The sequence below is a fragment of the Penicillium waksmanii genome (genome assembly GCF_028829765.1).
Source record: "Penicillium waksmanii strain IBT 27052 chromosome Unknown utg000008l:1.0-5622682.0:1.0-5626561.0, whole genome shotgun sequence".
NCBI lineage: Eukaryota > Fungi > Ascomycota > Eurotiomycetes > Eurotiales > Aspergillaceae > Penicillium > Penicillium waksmanii.
The window spans coordinates 4,745,201-4,763,109 of NW_026643254.1; the positions used below are offsets into that span (position 1 = coordinate 4,745,201).

General features: G+C 45.6%; 7 protein-coding genes across 7 annotated transcripts; 2 read left to right on the forward strand and 5 right to left on the reverse strand.

The window, feature by feature from the left end:
- Nucleotides 1-1,007: 1,007 nt before the first annotated feature.
- Nucleotides 1,008-4,828, reverse strand: N7481_010138 (GAF domain-containing hybrid sensor histidine kinase/response regulator; the record flags this gene model as incomplete). The annotated part of the gene is made up of 4 exons (XM_057269357.1): nt 1,008-1,948; nt 1,990-4,270; nt 4,336-4,474; nt 4,524-4,828. 4 exons carry the CDS (start codon nt 4,826-4,828, stop codon nt 1,008-1,010), a joined length of 3,666 nt encoding a protein of 1,221 aa, XP_057120034.1.
- A 1,982-nt stretch (nt 4,829-6,810) lies between these two features.
- On the reverse strand, nt 6,811-7,212 carry N7481_010139 (uncharacterized protein; the record flags this gene model as incomplete). Its single annotated transcript, XM_057269358.1, has 1 exon — nt 6,811-7,212. One exon carries the CDS (start codon nt 7,210-7,212, stop codon nt 6,811-6,813), a length of 402 nt encoding a protein of 133 aa, XP_057120035.1.
- A 35-nt stretch (nt 7,213-7,247) lies between these two features.
- On the reverse strand, nt 7,248-8,231 carry N7481_010140 (uncharacterized protein; the record flags this gene model as incomplete). The annotated part of the gene is made up of 6 exons (XM_057269359.1): nt 7,248-7,304; nt 7,361-7,381; nt 7,479-7,650; nt 7,687-7,800; nt 8,083-8,119; nt 8,159-8,231. 6 exons carry the CDS (start codon nt 8,229-8,231, stop codon nt 7,248-7,250), a joined length of 474 nt encoding a protein of 157 aa, XP_057120036.1.
- Nucleotides 8,232-9,387: 1,156 nt separating this feature from the next.
- On the reverse strand, nt 9,388-10,276 carry N7481_010141 (alpha/beta hydrolase; the record flags this gene model as incomplete). The annotated part of the gene is made up of 4 exons (XM_057269360.1): nt 9,388-9,410; nt 9,498-9,635; nt 9,798-9,905; nt 9,964-10,276. 4 exons carry the CDS (start codon nt 10,274-10,276, stop codon nt 9,388-9,390), a joined length of 582 nt encoding a protein of 193 aa, XP_057120037.1.
- Nucleotides 10,277-11,107: 831 nt separating this feature from the next.
- Nucleotides 11,108-12,519, reverse strand: N7481_010142 (FAD-dependent oxidoreductase; the record flags this gene model as incomplete). Its single annotated transcript, XM_057269361.1, has 6 exons — nt 11,108-11,451; nt 11,519-11,885; nt 11,962-12,065; nt 12,136-12,239; nt 12,307-12,444; nt 12,491-12,519. 6 exons carry the CDS (start codon nt 12,517-12,519, stop codon nt 11,108-11,110), a joined length of 1,086 nt encoding a protein of 361 aa, XP_057120038.1.
- A 767-nt stretch (nt 12,520-13,286) lies between these two features.
- On the forward strand, nt 13,287-15,010 carry N7481_010143 (retrograde regulation protein 2; the record flags this gene model as incomplete). Its single annotated transcript, XM_057269362.1, has 5 exons — nt 13,287-13,474; nt 13,529-13,819; nt 13,880-14,351; nt 14,414-14,608; nt 14,669-15,010. 5 exons carry the CDS (start codon nt 13,287-13,289, stop codon nt 15,008-15,010), a joined length of 1,488 nt encoding a protein of 495 aa, XP_057120039.1.
- A 981-nt stretch (nt 15,011-15,991) lies between these two features.
- On the forward strand, nt 15,992-17,446 carry N7481_010144 (fungal specific transcription factor domain-containing protein; the record flags this gene model as incomplete). Its single annotated transcript, XM_057269363.1, has 2 exons — nt 15,992-16,073; nt 16,122-17,446. 2 exons carry the CDS (start codon nt 15,992-15,994, stop codon nt 17,444-17,446), a joined length of 1,407 nt encoding a protein of 468 aa, XP_057120040.1.
- Between the last annotated feature and the right edge of the window lie 463 nt (nt 17,447-17,909).

Here is a 17,909-nt window from a genome sequence, read left to right on the forward strand (position 1 = left end):
CTCATCGGTCGAGGACGATCTATTCCTTAGGGAGAGCCACTGCGTATGTGATAACTATGCGTGAGATACCGGGTTCGAATTATTGAATGAGTTATTTGATTAGATTCGCTTGAATCCGTGTCCAGTTCCATTTACCACATCTGAGATGTCTGCAGCAGGGACAATATAAACAGATCTGCCGGGACAGAGATTTGGGGGCACAACCGACGGACTATAGCGCATGGATAATCACAAGTCTTAAATAAGTCTCATTGGTCGCACCATTGAAGTAAACACATGTATTCTGAAGAGTAAAATAAGAATATGTGGAGAGAATATTATGTCGCATGCACTTTGTTACTGACTTGACTCCTTCGCCCGTAATTCCTTGGTCGCCCTAGAGCGGAATGCATCTATAATTAACTCAATGAGGCAAGGGAGCTCCAACAGCTGATCAGTGGTTAGTGGCAGATTTGGAGAAAGCCTCTTTTTGCATTATCGGTCGACAAGTGCATATTGTATTGCTCTCGCTGAGCAGCTGCGCGAACGATAGGCTCAAACGGCATGATGTTCTTGATGGTTTCGTCGGAGACTCACCATAACATGCGCGGCTCTGTCGCGATAGACCACCGTCATGAAATATGGCCCAACCAAGGCATACGTTTGCGTGACCTCCACGCTCAGATACCTGCATTGGATTCAGCGCCCCAGCCACCTGAGAATAGTCTAGCTACAGATTTTCGGCGGGACCAGGGATACTGTGGGTGACATTAAAATCCCCTCTCGGCTCGCCAAGCCTTCAGTCTCCAGGGCTGAATGAAGTATGAGGTAGCCGGAGGCACACATCATAATAAGCAACTATTTGTTAGTCTGTTATGGGCCGGTTTCGAAGAGCCGGAAAATCTTTTGTTCAGTGACTGCTGCTCTGTTCCTCATTAAGTGGCAATGAAGCTGAAGTAAATTGCTTTTTAATGAGCCCACGTTCGATTTTCGCTTGCTTGTTGGTTAATTATAGTACCACCCTCGGTCTATTCCGAGGCGTCTTTCCACTCGGCGAGGATCCGTGCTACCTCCTTGAACGAAACAGGCTTCGTAAGGAACATGCTCACACCCGCGCCCATGGCCTTGGACTCATGAGTTGAGCTGGCGAGGCCAGTAAAAGCAATAATTTTCGCTCGATCGCTTCCTTCCCGTTCTCTTTCAATAGCTCGAATAGCACGCGTTGCATCAAATCCGTCCATTACGGGCATTGACATGTCCATGAAAATTATGTCGTAGCACCCTGACATCTTGACTAGATTGACGGCTGCTTGGCCGTTCTCTGCTTGGTCCAGAAGTGGGACGTTTCGTTTCTTCAAAAAGGTAGTCAATAGGTTGAGATTGATCTGGTTGTCGTCCACTGCCAAGATTCGAGGTCCCGCTGGCCACGTAGGTGGTGTGTCAACAACGGCCGAATCAGGGGAGGATGTAGAGGAAGGCACAGGAATGGCGGAGGATGTGCCACTAGATGGAGGGCGCCATGGCTCTTCTGTCTTTGTACTTAGCTCAGAATTATCACTCCTGACATTCTGCGTGACATCCACGTCGCCAGCTTGGGAGACTGGCATGGAGTTGGAATCGTGATCTGGCCATCGTTGGAATTGTGATGCCGAGGCAATAGAATCCTTAAGTTGTAGAATTGGCTCTGTAATCTTTGGTCGTTCTGGGAGGATGCATGCTGGTCGGAGATCCTTTGAATCCGACGCAGATGTCTGTTTCATTTCAAGACAGCTCAAGATACCCCTAGCGAGCTTTTGTGGCCCGGAAGGTCCATGGATGGATGCCAAAGAGTCGGCAAGGTGTGACCATCGTAGGCGGGGGTCACCATGGCTGACCGACTCGTTGCAAAAGATAAGCAAGCTTGGTAATGAAGTTGGGAAATCCTGCTTCGTTGTTGTAAAAAGGTCGTCCTCGGTTGCAAATAGGATATCTATTTCCTTGTCCGAACAGGACACAAGCTGCAAGCCGTACCAATTCGTAACATAGCGAACGATCGAGGACCAAAACTGAGACTCATCCAGACGGGCATAGTCGATACCCCAAATTGCGGCACGTTTCCCACGTAGATCTGCGCCATCCAGTTTGGAAGATGGTGTAGGTTGATTTTTTTCAAAGCTTTCCGCTTGAAGAGCTGATCGTGGGGTCTCCTCCCGACAGGACGGTCGAAAGGAAGCAATACCTGAATTGTAGTGCCTTCTCCAACACAGCTTTCGACGCTTATTTTTCCGTTGAGCGCCCTCACAATGCCGCGGACAATGGACAAACCGAGGCCAGTGCCTACAGATAGTGTATCCTCCTGCGCAAATGGAGTATATAGACGCTTTTGGAGGTATTCGCTTGAGATCCCCTTGCCCGTATCTGACACAGTTAAGGCCACCATGTCTTGAAGGCCCTGGCGGCGAGATCTCCCTTTAGACATCTCGGTGGCTTTGATGCTAACAGTGATAAGACCCTTTTCGGTGTACTTGAGGGAATTCCCAAGAAGGTTCATAATCAGGCGTCTCAGTGATCCTGGTTGAACTTGGTACATCCAGTCGTTGTTGGCAATGTCAACAACCAAGTCCACATCTGAACGAGAGGGAGCATCTTCGACCTGACTTTGTGAGTTTGAACGCGATGTGTGTGAGGTGAGCGCGGGGCGATTAGTCGAAGTAGTGGACCTTTGCATGTGGAAATGCCCTAGAGCCACGCTATCAACAACATCCTCTGTTAGGATGGCCACATCTATTGGGACAAACGTGTCGAGTTGCGGGATGTCATCAGTGGGTTTTGATTTCCAGGGGTCTTTTCCCTTTTTGAACCTCCTCTTTGAACGCTCCAATGACATCATTTTGCTGAAATCCAGCACCTGGTTCATGGTGTCCAGAAGTGTTCGACCGCAAGCATTAATCGTCTCAAGAACAGAACTTTGGAAATCATTCAAGCTGGTATCTGCCATAAACTCAGCGGCGGCCAGAATACCATGTAAGGGACTGCGCAGCTCGTGGGAGATGCTGCTGATGAAGTCACCCTTTTGGCGGTCCGCTATCACAGATTCAACACGACTGTATTCTGTCATGATAGACGATGCAAAGGCAAAGATTGAGCTTAGATCAACGGCACGACTGAAAACTCGAGTCGGGTGGGGGGTCCAGCAGAAACATCCTGCAAACCATTGCGAGTCAGTGCCGTTCCATAGTGGGACGAAAGCGACCTGACATGCCTCAGGGAAATATGAATTCAAACTTGCTGTTTCAGAGTTTTTGAACCTCTTGTGCTGTTTCCGAGATGTCTCCCTGGATAGATCTTCGTCTGAAGTGGAGAGAGTTCCATCGTGACGGAAAGACCAAAGTCTACCTTTCGGATAGCGACGTGTCAACTGATTCAAAAAGTCATGGTCAAGAGTGACAGCTGCATTTGTCGCGGGAGATACTATCTGGCTTGATAGTGGATCATCTCCGGTGGAAAGCGCAAGAACGGGCGCAGGGTTGTTGTGCTCGTCAAAACCGCGACGGTTGTCCGTGAAGTTTTCCGACGAGTCCTCGCTAGTCCCCATAAACATCACGCCACCGGCACCATCCAAGTCAAGGCTCTGTCGTAAAAGATTTGCGGCTCGTTGGAAAAGCCAGTGCTTGCTACTCGTTGAGGCCGAGGAGCTACGGTCACTTTGTCGCAAGCTAAGCAATGATCCCGATGGACTCCATGGTGTACCTATATCCGATTTGTCGTTAGAATGTGTACTAGAAGACCGTATGTCGTCATACCCTTGGGGCGCATCACTGGTTGCAGTCCATGTGGAATAAGGTTCTTGGCCGGTGTCTTGAGGGCTCGCGGAGCGGCTTGTCCTAAGGTAAGGAGGGAACTCTGAACTCGAGCTAATCGAGCTACATGACCGAGAGGAGTTGGGTGCATTGTCGGCAAAGCTCGAGTTGCCGTCAACGAAAAGATGAAGACCATGCGACAGTCTTGAAGCGCGTCGGCCTTCGGTGGCCTGTCGACTGACCTGCAGATAATCCATGACTAGCGCTGCCACTGTTGCCAATGCATCTTTCTCATAAACAGATAGCCCCTCGCGTGGTTCAGAGTCCAAAACAAACAGACATCCGAGGTTGATGTCGCTGCCACTCGTCAGAGGTGTGCCGGCATAAAACCGAGAATGCGGCTCTCCTGTCACAAATGGCAGTTTTCTGAAACGTTCGGTCTTCTCAAGGTCTTTGACAATTAAAAATGGATAATCTTCATCCTGCTCATCTGCACGGATGGAAACTGTTTCCTAATCAAAAGAACGTCCAAAGTTAGATGGGGCACATCATGAAGTTATCGATAATCTGGACACACCTGGCAGATATTCCAAGACTGCGTCAATGTCGATGTGCCGACGAAAAGTCCATCTCCCTCCGCAGAAAGTTCCGAGTTACCGATGTTGGTGGTTTTCGTTGCTTCAGCCAATACGAACTGGAAGTCATGATTCAATATACTAAAAACGTCAACTCTTATTTGAACACTATGGAAAGGAATAGTAGTACGTGATGAAGGCACGCTGTGCATTCAAACGTAGAGCAGCAAGCTGCGCGAAAGAAGTCAACGTCGTGTTTGGGCTGCTTTGGGCGTTAGCCTTAGTCGGGGTTGTTTCTAAGGCTGAATATGAATTGTCTGAGGTAGCAGACGGTGAAAATCTAGGTGATTCCACTGAAGAGAAATGATCCCCAGATGGAGGAGGCCATGTTGTGTTGAGGGCTGCTGGATTTGCAGGCTGGAAGTAACGATAGACTTCACGAGATTGGCGATCTGCTTCGTAGGCACGAAGAATGTCATTTGTTGAACTATTCATTATGTAAATTGACAGAGTAAATTTTTGCTCGAAATGAGCAACTATGGAATCAATACTAATTACAGCACCAGCAAAGTGTTAAGTAGGCGATCTCAAATCCATAGAATCATTGAAATTCGACACCGATAGAATGTTTATGTAGCTATCAGCCACATACATCATAGTGCTTCAATTGCTCCACTTAATGACGCCATTTGGAGAATCCTCCACCAGTTCCGTACTGTTCGATATCAAGTCCAACCCTGAAACTCTTATAATTGCAACACAAGATTATCTTAGAATGAATTCACGATATATGTATTGCTAGCCTCCAGATTTCAGTCAAAATTGAGCCAATTGAGACGATTCTGGCCGGACCGCTCTGCCTTGAGTCATTTGATTGGTGCATTTCCTTTCCGAACCAGTCCAATTAGTAGTCACTTTGAGCGCTCACTGACCACTTACCTTGGTTCCTTACTCTCTATGGCTTGCACTGGTGGTTACCACATACGTATTCTCAATCATCTCTATTCTTCCCTTGGGTCGACGGGTAGGCCTATGGCTTTCTTTTTGCGATGGAAATATCGGTCAGAATACGTGCATCAAATCTGAGAATCCGTCAACACTTTTGAATATGCCTCTTTGATCATATTTCTCTATGCTTCCTAAACATGTTTCCACCTGAATTTTCAGGTAGATGGTTAGTAGACAAAAGCGGTGAGTGAAAAGCTACGGGTTAGAAATATCTTGTAATTATACAACGATGCGACCGCAGCAAGCTCCCTAATTGCATGATTCAGATGTTCTCAAAAGCTTCATGCAAGTTAATTGCAGTATGCATGCTCCCACCCGCTGATCAATTCCTAAGGGTCGGTTTCCGTCAGCATGTCTCTGTTGCATCGTTTGTTTTGCCCTACTTGCGAATAATCTCGGTTCTATTCCAACTATTGCTACACTGCTACAAATGAAGACGAGTGAGATATCTTGGCCCGCACGGGGCACCTGCGATCGTATTCTCGCTTTAATGGACAGCGCCGTCGTGTCCAGAGGAGAGGCTAAATAAAGGAATAGTTGTAGGTTATAAGTTATAGAGGAATAGCTTAGAAAGGCTTTCGATAGGGTAGACTCTATTATTTATTGCTGTAATAATAATATCAATACCTTTATGGTTTTGGTTAGTTTTGTTTCTCTCTAAAGTAAGGAGGATATAGTCTATAGTAGGGGAGAACCTAATATCTGCGTAGGTTAAATTGGTAGCAGTAAAGAATTAAGTATTTCTAAGGTCAGCAGCTGAGTATATAAATTCCCTGACCTAAAGAAAACCGGCGAAAGTAATACAGGCGGCTACGGCAAAATTAAGCTTCTTTCTCTGGGCCTCCGAGAGCCTTAGCAGCTGGGTAGGCAGGTGTGAGATATTCCCTGAAAGGGTTATAACTGAGGTATGTAGGATTAGATTGTGAATTTGTTTCTGGCGGAGGGGGGGGGGGGTTTGCAGTCACTGAGCACTATTGATCATGCGACGAAGATGCTTTGTGTGGAGGTCAAAAATTGTATCAGGTAGACCGTTGTTGATGTGATACGTGTGATGTGCGGAGAGCCGAGAGCTCGGACATGGCTATATCAGGCTTCACAGATAGGCTGTGAGCGATGCGCAGAGCGGTATCCTCTTTTGGTTCCCTCTGCGAGGCTATTCCAGACCAGAGTTATATAGGCAGTATTTATAAAAATAGGCTGGTAGGAGAACCAGGCTGGCAGAACAAGCGAAAGAAGCTTATCTACTATAGGTAAATATCAGCGATAATTCTATAGTCAGAACAGAATACTACATCAGCTAGCAAGGTCTCTGATCAAGGTAGCCAGTATAGCTAGACTTCGATATCAAGGGCAGCTACTATACTACAGAGTATAAGCAGAGGGCGATAAGCCGGCCCACGGAGTACCTGATTAGACAGGCCATAAAACACGACGGCGCTGTCCATAAAAGCAAGAATACGATGATAAGCCTAATAGGGGCTGTATAGGAGGAAGGCCTGTAGGATTACAGAGACCTCCTTAATGTTAATATAGGCCCCGTCGCTGTAGGCAGAGGAGGCGGCCATAATAGCCGTATAGGTAGAAGGTAGGTAAGATGCTACAGACATCCAGTCCCCAGCAGAGTCCCGTAAGGGCGTATAGAAGAAGAAGAGGTCCAGACCTGAGTCGTACGCATCTGTATAGAGGGCAACTAGGGGGCAGCTCTTTTCGAAGAAATAGATACCGTTGAATAACACGAGAGTGTTCCTCCACCACGCAAAATCCTCACAGCTATCATAGGATAGGCGGCGGACAGGGCGCTGGTGAGGCGGGAAGGATGCGAGGTCGCTATAAAGCGACTGGAGGCAGGTTCTGCCAAGACGGATGACCATTGCTTAACTCCTTTATCAACGAAGAATTCGAGGTTCTAATCCTTATAGATGTGCTCCAGTTCGAAGCCATCTAATAAAGCAATATCACATACCTGGCGAAATACAGTTTGAAGGCTATTATAAGACACATTTGATATAAGCCACTCACCGTATTCTTTAATAGCAACGTCTTTAAATCTGGGGATATTCAACGAACCTATATCTTTCGGTAGAGCAAACCCAGCAGATACAGTGGTTGTGGCCAATTAAGTATATAATGGATAAACATTAATATTGATAGGCGGATAGGGCGGTTTGCCACCGAAAGTTTTACCGCCTTTACGGTTTTCTTTCTCCTGCTTTTGCTGATCTTCTATGTAAAGCTTATCCTGAATTTTATCTAGAACGTCTTTGTGGCTCTCCAAGACACTACCTTTTTCTGTAAAGGTTACCAAAAGTCTAAGAGTCTGTGTACAAGACGATAATGCTTTTTACCTTTTAGATCCAGCTAGTAGTAGGGGCCTAAGTAGTATATAGTGTAATATGGGAACGCGCGCTGGCAGTCCGCGTTGGCAGACGGGTCGATCGCAAGAGGACAAAACCACCACACTCGCAGAGTGCAGGAAAGTAGTAGAGAAAGCGGTGCCCAACTGAGAAAACAGCATTCAGAGCATTCGAGCCCTTGCTCGAATGCTAGCAATCCGAAATAACGAAAATAACATTGGTGACCCGAAAGGTGGTGTGTAAGTTAACTATCGTCGAGGGCTTATATACTGTATGAAGGTAAGGCCTAAGGCCTACAACGTCACCTGACATGACCAGAGCGATTCCCCCACTACAATTGCTAAATTATATTTTATTAAGTTATAAATACAGCGCCAAATTACTTACTGTCTATATAAATTTTCTTCTGTATCTAGCTGTGTACCTTAATTGTTAAGTAATCTTTGTGTAACAGAAGATTCACCTCTCTTTTCTCCTTTCTGTCCAGTGGGTAGAGAAGTATAATCCTCAATATAGTTAAACGAGACCCTTAGCATAAGTCTTTTTCTACAACAGAAAAGAATCGACTATACCTAGAGCTACTTTCTGATTAGAGCCTACAAAATTTCAGTTTTATTAAAACGTTTAGTTAGATTATGTTTAGGCATCGCCAGAACCCACTATAACCCGGACCCAACCCAACCAACACAACCCAAAATGGGTTTTGGGTCGGCATCTCCAACCCAAAATAGTTACTTTTAGGGGTTTGAATCGCATTCCCCTAATGCCTGTCCAGTCAGGGCTTCTATAATCATATTTTTTTAATCAGCATAGTGAGCTTCGGCCTTCGCCCTTTACGTTGGCTAAATTTCACTCCTTGATTTTCGGAAACATGTTTTCAGAAATCCTAGAAGCGCAAATTTTTTTTCTGTAATTCTAGATAAGATGTTACGCACTTGCTAACTGGTCACTTGGTTAGTGGTCGACAGCTGGTAAACGTACCTTGTTATCGAGGAAAACTTGAGTATCGCGCGAAGTCTACCGATGAGAAAATAATTAGGCGCTGGCGAGTCGGGGAAGTCAACAATTCTCAAGCAAATGTGCATTCTGTACATAAATGGGTTTACTGGTCAAGAGCGCCGCAAGGTGGGCTTGACTATCTCCGCAAATCTGCTGGATGCTTTTAGAATTCTGTTGGATATCATGGCCACAAATACTTGATTAACTAGGTTGAGAAATCAGGTTGTAACCAGGCGACTACTTTCATATCCCAACTAATTGTCCCTTCAAAGCTTAGATCAAGTTTTTCTTAGGCAGCCAATTCTGTAAGCCGTGGGCGGTTCTCAAAGCTTCGCAGGTATCCTGGTCATACAAGGCCGACTTTTTCAATCCTTTCATAAGCATAAACGGATGTGGCACGCCCGTATACCGCCGGATTATCACCTTTGTTCCTGCTTGCAACAACTTTTGACCGTATGCTTCACCCTCATCTCGTAGAGGGTCACAACCAGCTGTCGCGATGAAAGTTGTACAGACTCCTTTCAGAGAAACCGCATCGATTGGACTTCGCCAGAAAAGGGGCTTTCTTTCTGATTCTTCACCTTCCAGGCTCTTGTCGATTGTGGCAGCGAAGAACATCATACGCCTCCAGTCTCAGGCACGGCGCCAACGCATTTTCTGCTATGGAAGCGAATGCGCAATCAGACGGATCTTTCAGGCCCAGGCGGGTGCTCGTACTAGGTACGGATAAAATCGCTGGAAAATCGACTTCTATCAGAAACATTTTCCTTTCACCATCAAACTTGCATGCTCGGAGTACATACCTAGCTTTAGGGGCAGATTCGCATCACGGGCAAGCTGCTGCACAATACAGCTGTAGAATCCACCTGCGGAGACTCCACCAATAGAAATAGAGTCCGATAGTCCGTTTATATCGGGGGCATGGGCATAGGCCTGCCTCACTGTCAGCTTACTAACTTTCTGAGATTTAATCTTGAATGAGAACGATGATCACCCATTGTAAAGCAGCCCAAGAATCCTCAGCACCTTTGCCAAATGGAAATTCTTGTACATCGTTAGAATCGTTAGATGGTATAAATCCACCGCAATACATAAATACTGACCTGGTGTTAGGCGGTAGTCCACGTCTACGACGATGATGCCGACCTCATTCCTGACAAGCAGGCACCACTCAGCCTCGCTGGTCAAGTCTCCAAAGCAAAACCCGCCCCCTAAAATTAACATGAGTTTGGATCCATCGAAGAGGACAGAAAGAAAGATTCATCGTACCATGAAGATTGATGTGGATAGGGAAAGGGCCAGGACCGAACCGCCCGCTATCTGGGTGATAAGTTCTAATCGTGAATTGGAAACCATCCCCAGAAGTGATTTTGATGTCGTTCACAAATGGTAGATCGGAATAATCCTTGCACCATGGCCAAGCAAATTTCTTTGGATTTTGTCGCACCTCTGCAAGGTCGACCGTATGAGTCGCTGGTTTGATGGCGATATTTTTGTTGTAATATTCCAAAAAATCCCCATCCAGCCGATCAATAAAACTGGGATGCACAGGATTGGGAAGATCTAGGATCGTTGCTGCCATAATGGAATTTGCTGAAATCTTCAGGGCTTCACTAAAGTTCGTAAAGAAATAAATGATTGCGTATTGCAAGAACACTAATCAATCATCGACAGAAAGCATGGTTTATATATGCATTGATTCTTAACGCACCATACTGGCTGTCTTCGATTTCAGCTTGATCGGCCAAGCCGATTTCCGTAAGTAATTGATCATACCTCGATCCAATACTACAAGAAACGCTTCTCATTACATGACAAAGCGCATGTATGAGTATCGGGTACAGTATCGGGTACAGTATCGGGTACATTGCAAAGGGTGCCAGGTGATGAAGCATGGCCTTTACGGGCAAGGCTTTCCCTATCTTGCCTTTGTTCTTTCAGAACTCTGTTTTTATTTTGCTACCTTTTTTGTACACCTCTAAGCTGATTAGGTTCACGTCATACTTGCTCCCTACTCTTGACGATATTCTCCTTTTAATGCCAACGCGCTCTAAATGCGCCCCGTGGTCACACAAGGAATGAACACAATGGGAATTGGCCGTATTTTAGAGCACTGCTGTGGCAAGCGAGTGCGACACTGATGAATAGAACATCAGTTTTAGAGGATCGCGGTGAAGCATTAAAGCATGGGGCAGGATCTTGCGTGGGTTTTGGAGGGCTTCGCAACCTACGTTGAGGTAAATTGCGACCCAAAGCTCTGCGTTTAAATTCACATGCAACATTAAAAGATGTTACCTACGAGCCTATTGCTCAAGTGAAGGTCGCTACAATAGCCTGGCCATGTTCTGTCAAGTTCTTGCACATCTTCAAAAATATCCGATGGTATTGTTTAACAATGATTTAATTTCAAGAATCACAATTTTGCTTTCTCGTTGTGCTGCAAAACCAGCTCAACTATCCGCATTACATCCGTGGCACATCCGTACGATGTCTGATACCCATATCCTCCATGGCCGTAGTTGTGCACAACCAAGACTTCGTTGATCTTCTCTTTTTCAACACGAGGTCCGTCGTGGCGTAGCGGCCGCAAGCCCACGCTATGTCGAATAATGTTGAGACCCTCAATCCCTTGCCCTTTTTCAACCAAGTTGGGACATAATTCAACACAGCGTTTCATGATTCGGATTGCCAAGTTAGGGTCTGGCAATGGGTCCCAGTTATTTTTCTGTAAAGAACCCCCTAGAATGGTACCACCCCCTGCATGATTGATCATCTGTATCAGTTGAACCTTCTATCTGTTTATTATCAATCCGAATTTGCTCACCAGAAGCACGCGCCATAAGGTAAGTGATCTCATCGTCTGCATCATCCGTGCCGGAGATGGTTTGCATATTGCCTGGATCATTTTGCACCACAACGATCTGGCCTCTGGCAGGCGACAGTGTGCTATCCCACACTCCCCCTAATGTTCTAGAAGATAACCCGGTGCAATTGATGACTATATCAGCTCTTTTACCAGACATATGGCTATCGGCAGCGTCTGTAACGTGCGTAAATATCGCTCTCTTGAATTCCACTCCATTCTTCCGGCACTGGCCTACCAGCCATGGCAGGTAAACTGCAGTGTTGATGCATACAGACGTGAATCGATTGGCGCTGTCGATGGAATCTTTAAGTTCATACTTCGGGACCTGGGAAAACTGTATTCGAAATTCGTCAGCTCCATCATACACCCAGCGAAGACTCAGTGGTCTATTGATATCTTACGTTTGGCACAACGCTCCGATACCAAGGTTCCGGCTTTGTAAGCTCTGCAAACCACCTTCCTGTTATCGATTCCTTGTCTTTGAGTCGATTATATACAACGGTATCTTATTTGACTCGATTGATTATTCAGGTGTTCATCAAAATATCAATGAATTTTCAGACCTTTCAACTTACCTTGGAACTGAATTCCAGCCTCCGGGAAGTTTTGCGCCAAATCCTGTAAATATGGCCAGGTTTCTCTCTCCCATTTACCAACAGCACTATCTTCCGCACCGACTCTAAAACTCGGTTGTAAGTAGCCGAAGCTGAGTACTGTCATATGCCAACTTGATGAAGGAAACCTACGGGAAATAGTTGGCACCAGCCCATGGTGAACAATATTCAATGTCATAATCCCCCGGCATATGCTTCGCGGTAACAGTTATCTTGTTCGAAGGATTCTTTGATAGAAGCAGTGCAGTGGTCAGCCCGGAAACTCCGGCTCTAAGACGTATTAGCTAGCGGTCAACCCCAATTTTCCTGGATTTACCCTAGAACCACAATCCTGCTGATGTCCATCACTGACATCAAATATCTTGATCGTGCTTTGATCTGTTTCAATAAGATTCTGTGTCACCTTGGATGGTGAGTATAATTGGGCAGCCCGAACCGCGTAGACAGTAAATTTTGGAAAACAGGCGTGATTTCTGTGTCTATAAATTGGGTAATAAATTGGATATGCTAGCGCTCGGGCCTAAGTGCTCTGGCTGTGGAAAGTTGGTATCGGCAGGAGGCCGGCTGGATGAAAAGCAAAGTCGGTATTTCAAATGCTTGCCCGATACAGCCGATACATCACCGAGACAAGTAATCGCATCTTTGGTACCCTAATAGCTATGCGTAATGAAACAATAAAAGATTAAGAATCTGGCAGTCCAGCTACTTCAACAGTTCTTCTAAGAAATTCGATACAGTATGCTGAGATGTCGTGTTTTCGTAATCTATATAACACCAAGTCCGGCTCTCGGGCTGGAAAGTTGCGAGACAGACGGATAAGCCGATCCGATACATGATCAGGAAACCCAATAATAAGCCCGTCGGCTTTCGCTTCTTATCTTTAACTTCTGTGCTTGATCATGATTTGCTTATAAAAAACAGGCTTCAAATTAGTTGGAGTATTGGTACTTGTTAGGTGTTTCTGGCTTCGGATATAGGTGTAAGTGAAGATTTATTAACGTCCGACTCCTCTCTCTATCACAAGTCGTAAAACAAGAAGTCAGATCGTCTCTTCCAAGCATTCGTGTCATTTAATTATCACAAGCTACTAAAGGCTTGTCCAGAGAGCCAATATGACGGTCAATGAGTCCAATGATGTGAAACCAACCCTCGATCCTTTCATAATCCAGGAAAATGCCGACAAAAGCCAGCTTTCGCAGGTTGAGACAGAGCTAGTTGTTGACTCGAGGGTTTCTCGGAAGCTGAAAATCAAGGCAGATTTTATACTACTTCCAACGCTAGCAATTGCTTATCTTTTAAAGTTTGTTCATATTTTGACTGCTCTTCCAGCATATCCAGCTGACTGTTTTCACAGTTCCCTTGATCGAAGTAACATATCAAATGCCCATACTGCTGGGCTAGCGGATGACCTTAACCTGGTCAGCAACCAATTCAACCAGGTCCTTACCTACTACTTTATCATTTTTGTGATAATGGGTCCTGTGGGAGTTTTGTTGACGAAACGTTTCTCGGCTCGCTTCTCACTCGCCGTTATGCAACTCGGATTTGGAACGGCATCCCTGGCAACGGGATTTGTGAAGTCATTTAGTGCACTAGTTGCCTGCAGAGTTGTTGTTGGACTCTTTGAAGCGGGGTATCTTGCTTCGTGAGTAAATGGCTTTGGACTTAATAAAATTCAAAATGTCGCTGACTTACTTCTCCTCAGAGTTATATACTATCTATCTATCTGGTACACGCGCAAGGAACTCGCCACCCGCTTGGGCATTTTTTATGCTGCCTTGGTTTCTTCCTCTGCCTTTGGGGGCCTTCTGGCGTATGGGGTGTTCCATATTCCGTCGGGCCCGTATCCATCATGGGCTTATTTGTTCTTTCTTGAAGGTTCACTTACAGTGCTGTGGGCCGTGGTGATTGTCTGCATTCTTCCCCCAGATTCTGAGCACGCCTGGTTCCTAAACGAGGCAGAGAGAAAAGCCGGTCGGCTGCGCCTCAAAAATGACTCTGTGCAAGGTCTTGACAACAAGTTTAACTGGAAGGAGTCGATGTCCGAATTCAGAACTTTTCATCCATATATTCGCGCGGCACTGGCATTCTGCAATGGCGTGGTGCTGACTTCCAATTCCACTTTCCTCGCTATGATTGTTGAACGAATGGGGTTTTCAGCGGTCAAAACTAATCTAGTAAGTCGTATTTTCAAGCAGGCCCTTTATCTAATCAAGTCTGCTAATCAATTTGTTGCTAGTACACCGTTGCTCCGGCGCTCACGGCAGCGATTATCCTCATTCTCTGCACCAAGTCATCGGACTACTTCCAGGAACGTGGCTTTCACTGCGTGGTATCTGGGCTGGTCAGTCTCATCGGATATATCATACTCGTTTCGGTGCACCCTGCCCAAATTGGTGTTATGTACTTGGCTATATTTCTCTGTACTGCCGGGGTAAGCCCGTATCATCATACCAAGCGCCATTTGTTGCCCACTGATGCTTTGAGGGTTTAGGCTTACCCAGGAACGCCTCTTGGTTCTGCATGGACGGTGGAGAACATTCCCAACCTAAATGCCCGTGCGATGACAAGCGGCATTGTGATATCCATCGGCAATTGTGGAGGCCTGGTGTCCAGCAACCTGTATCTGGCTAAGGAAGAACCACGCTACCTAACGAGTCTTCGCGCCAATATCTCATTTCAAGCCGCCAGTATCGCTATTGCACTATCATATACCCTGTGGATGCGATGGGAAAATCTACGCCGGGACCGGATACAAGAAGTGGAGAACTCCTTAGATCTGATGACAGTCGGGATCGCCGGTACAAGGGATCCCGGATTCAGATACCGGGCATAAAGCAGTGGTACGCATAGTGTCAGCAATTGCGCTATAACGAGGAACACCAGCAGCAAGGTCTTGTGGTAGACAGGTGGCAAGGGGGTTTGTTTCGCTGGTACTTAAGAGAAAGCTCAATTATTGGGAATTTTCGAGAAGAAACGAGCTAGATTATCATGGAATCCAAGTTGATAGTATCGTGAGGAACAGATGAATTCGATTTTAGTCTTACCGAAACCAGGTTACTTTAATATCTACGGGCATTTATGGAAACAAAAGCGGAGAAGGGTAGTTGCCTAATTGAATACGAGAATACTGATTATGTAACGACGGTAAGCAGACCTCGGTCCCGAGGTCTGGCCAGTTTTGACCACTTAACTTTGTCTTTTATCAAGTCTTTTGTCGGGTTGAGCTCCTGAACCAAATCAAGTGTATATCGGGTTTTGGTTAGGCCTCTGCACAAGGGCGCGAATGATAATGGGATCAAATGAGCGCAGAAGTCTGGCCAAGCGGACACCTCAGGCCTGTTTTGCCTGGTTAGCTTTTTCCCTCGCCTGATTTTCATAGCTTGACGATGTCCTGCTTATCGCTGACTATGCTAGCCGTCGACGCAAGACAAAATGCGATGGGAGGCGACCGTCGTGTCAGCACTGCTCCAGCCGGAATATCAACTGCGAATGGCATGAGCTCGATACTAGCCCACTTCCACAGTTCCAATTCGATAGACCGATCGCCTCGCGTCGAGAAAGCACACCGCCCTATTCCTCCCCCTCTGCAGCGCTAGCTGCTGGCGAGCCTTCAACCTCAGCCCTTCCTCCACTCCATTTGCTACAGCGATGCTTCGATATATTTTTCGAACGGCACCATTCCGAGGATTTCTGTTCTTTCTTATGTCGGCCAGAGTTTGAAGAACAGTGTCAGTCCAATACCTTTCTTGTGTACTCTATCATATCCCTCAGCTCTTGCTATTTAAGCGATGATGAAGCCTTCCGGGACTTCAATATGTCTACTGCCGAAGAGGTTCGAAGTAGCTTCTCGCTTTTGGCCAAAAATATGTCGCGTCAAACTTTTGATGAGCCAACTGGTATGTGATCCAGATAATGCCCTCGCTTCCCCTCTTAACTGCTATTAGTCACCAATATACAAGCCAATGTCGTTCTGGCACTGTCGGAGTTTCTCTCTTGTTCAGGGTGTGGTTATTGGACGTATTCGGGAGCAGCAATCCGAATGGCCCAAGCAATGCGGTTGAACCAAGATTACCATCAACGTCACTCTGCAAAAGATCAAGAAATTCGCCGACGGACATTCTGGTCTTGTTTACTCCTAGATAGATTAATTGCCTTCTGTCATGCGAAGCCTCAGACTCTTTTGATTGGAAACACCGACATTGCTTTGCCATGCCCGGAGACTACTTTCTACTATGAGGAAATTTCTAGTGGTCCAAAGCTAGAAGATATGATTCCCTTCAAGGGACGCGCGGGGCCGATAGGGATGAAGGCATTTTTCATCACAACGGTCCAATTATGGAGCTCACTGGCGGATATACATGTTCGCAATGGCAGAATGAAAGACGCAGCCCTCCCGACGGATCCAAACAGTGATTTTCACCAGCATGTTAGAAGGCTAAAATTGTGGAAGTCCTCGCTTCCTATGAGATTTGAGTGGTCTGAGCCTAATTATCGGTTGCATTGTAGTCTCAAACAAGGCAAAATGTTCGCAGCCATGCATTTCCTTCTACAAAGTGCTTTGTGTGTTGCCCATCAAGGGCACCTCCCGCAGACTGATGGCTCATGCCTTTTCATAGACAGTTTAGATGGTACCGGAAGGACACTGGAACACCGAGAGCCGGAATTGGTCTTGACCTGTGTGTCCCACGCGATGGCCATCGGGAGAATGATATGCTTCTTTCTCGACGGCCGGGATGAAGATAAAAAAAATATTCAGACGCCTTTTGTCGCCACCTCCCTGCTCTCTGCTGCAAGCACACTGCTCTGGGTTTATTATGCTGACAATACACCACAGTTCAGCGCAGAGCGAATCGTTGCCAAGGAATATTTTGATCTTTTTTCAGCCATCTTCCGGACCTGGGAACCCCAGTGGAAAGCTGCAAAGGCGTGGGTCAAGTCCTTAGAGGCCATCCATGTTTTGTACCAGCGTGCTTATGCACTTGTCAATGAGGTTACAGAACCTGTTGATGATGATTCTTTCTCAGCAATAGAAAACCACGCTTTTACCACGTTCCGGCCAAAGCCTGGAGATGGGTTTCCAAATACAGGAAACATCAATAACTTATACACCTCTCTGAGGTTGGCGATGGTCAGTCCAATAGATACGGGAGCGCTTTTCGACCCGCATTATATTCCCTTGACTGGCATGTGGCTCAATGACCTTGCCAATGACATATGTCCCGATATTGCAGGGACAGATAACTCTGTTCTTAATTTAAATAGTCGTTGAATTACAATTTGCAGTCTTCTTTTGAATCAAACTATTACCACACATATTATATACCACTGACCATATACAGAAAGCCGAATGTTCAAGGGTTTTAATACTATATATAATATCTATTATTACTAATATAGCTATATAAACTCTAAAATAATTAAGGAATATATATTATCTCTTTATTTAATATAATTTAATCTTAAAGAAGCAGAGATAAAAGAGCTACAGTAATACATTTTTCTATAGAAGATTAAGATAGTCTGAAAACTTAATATAGAGTATCTAAAGAAGGTTAAGGTTAAGAAAGAAAATATAGTAGATCCTAAGAAAAGAAAGAAAATACTTAGCTTAGATAGTAAACTTATACCTTAAATTACGAACAGGGATTTTATAATTCTAGAAGTTATGTAAGCTTAGTATATTTGTGTTATTTATACTAAAAAGGGGACCCAGTAGGTTCCCACATAGGTTT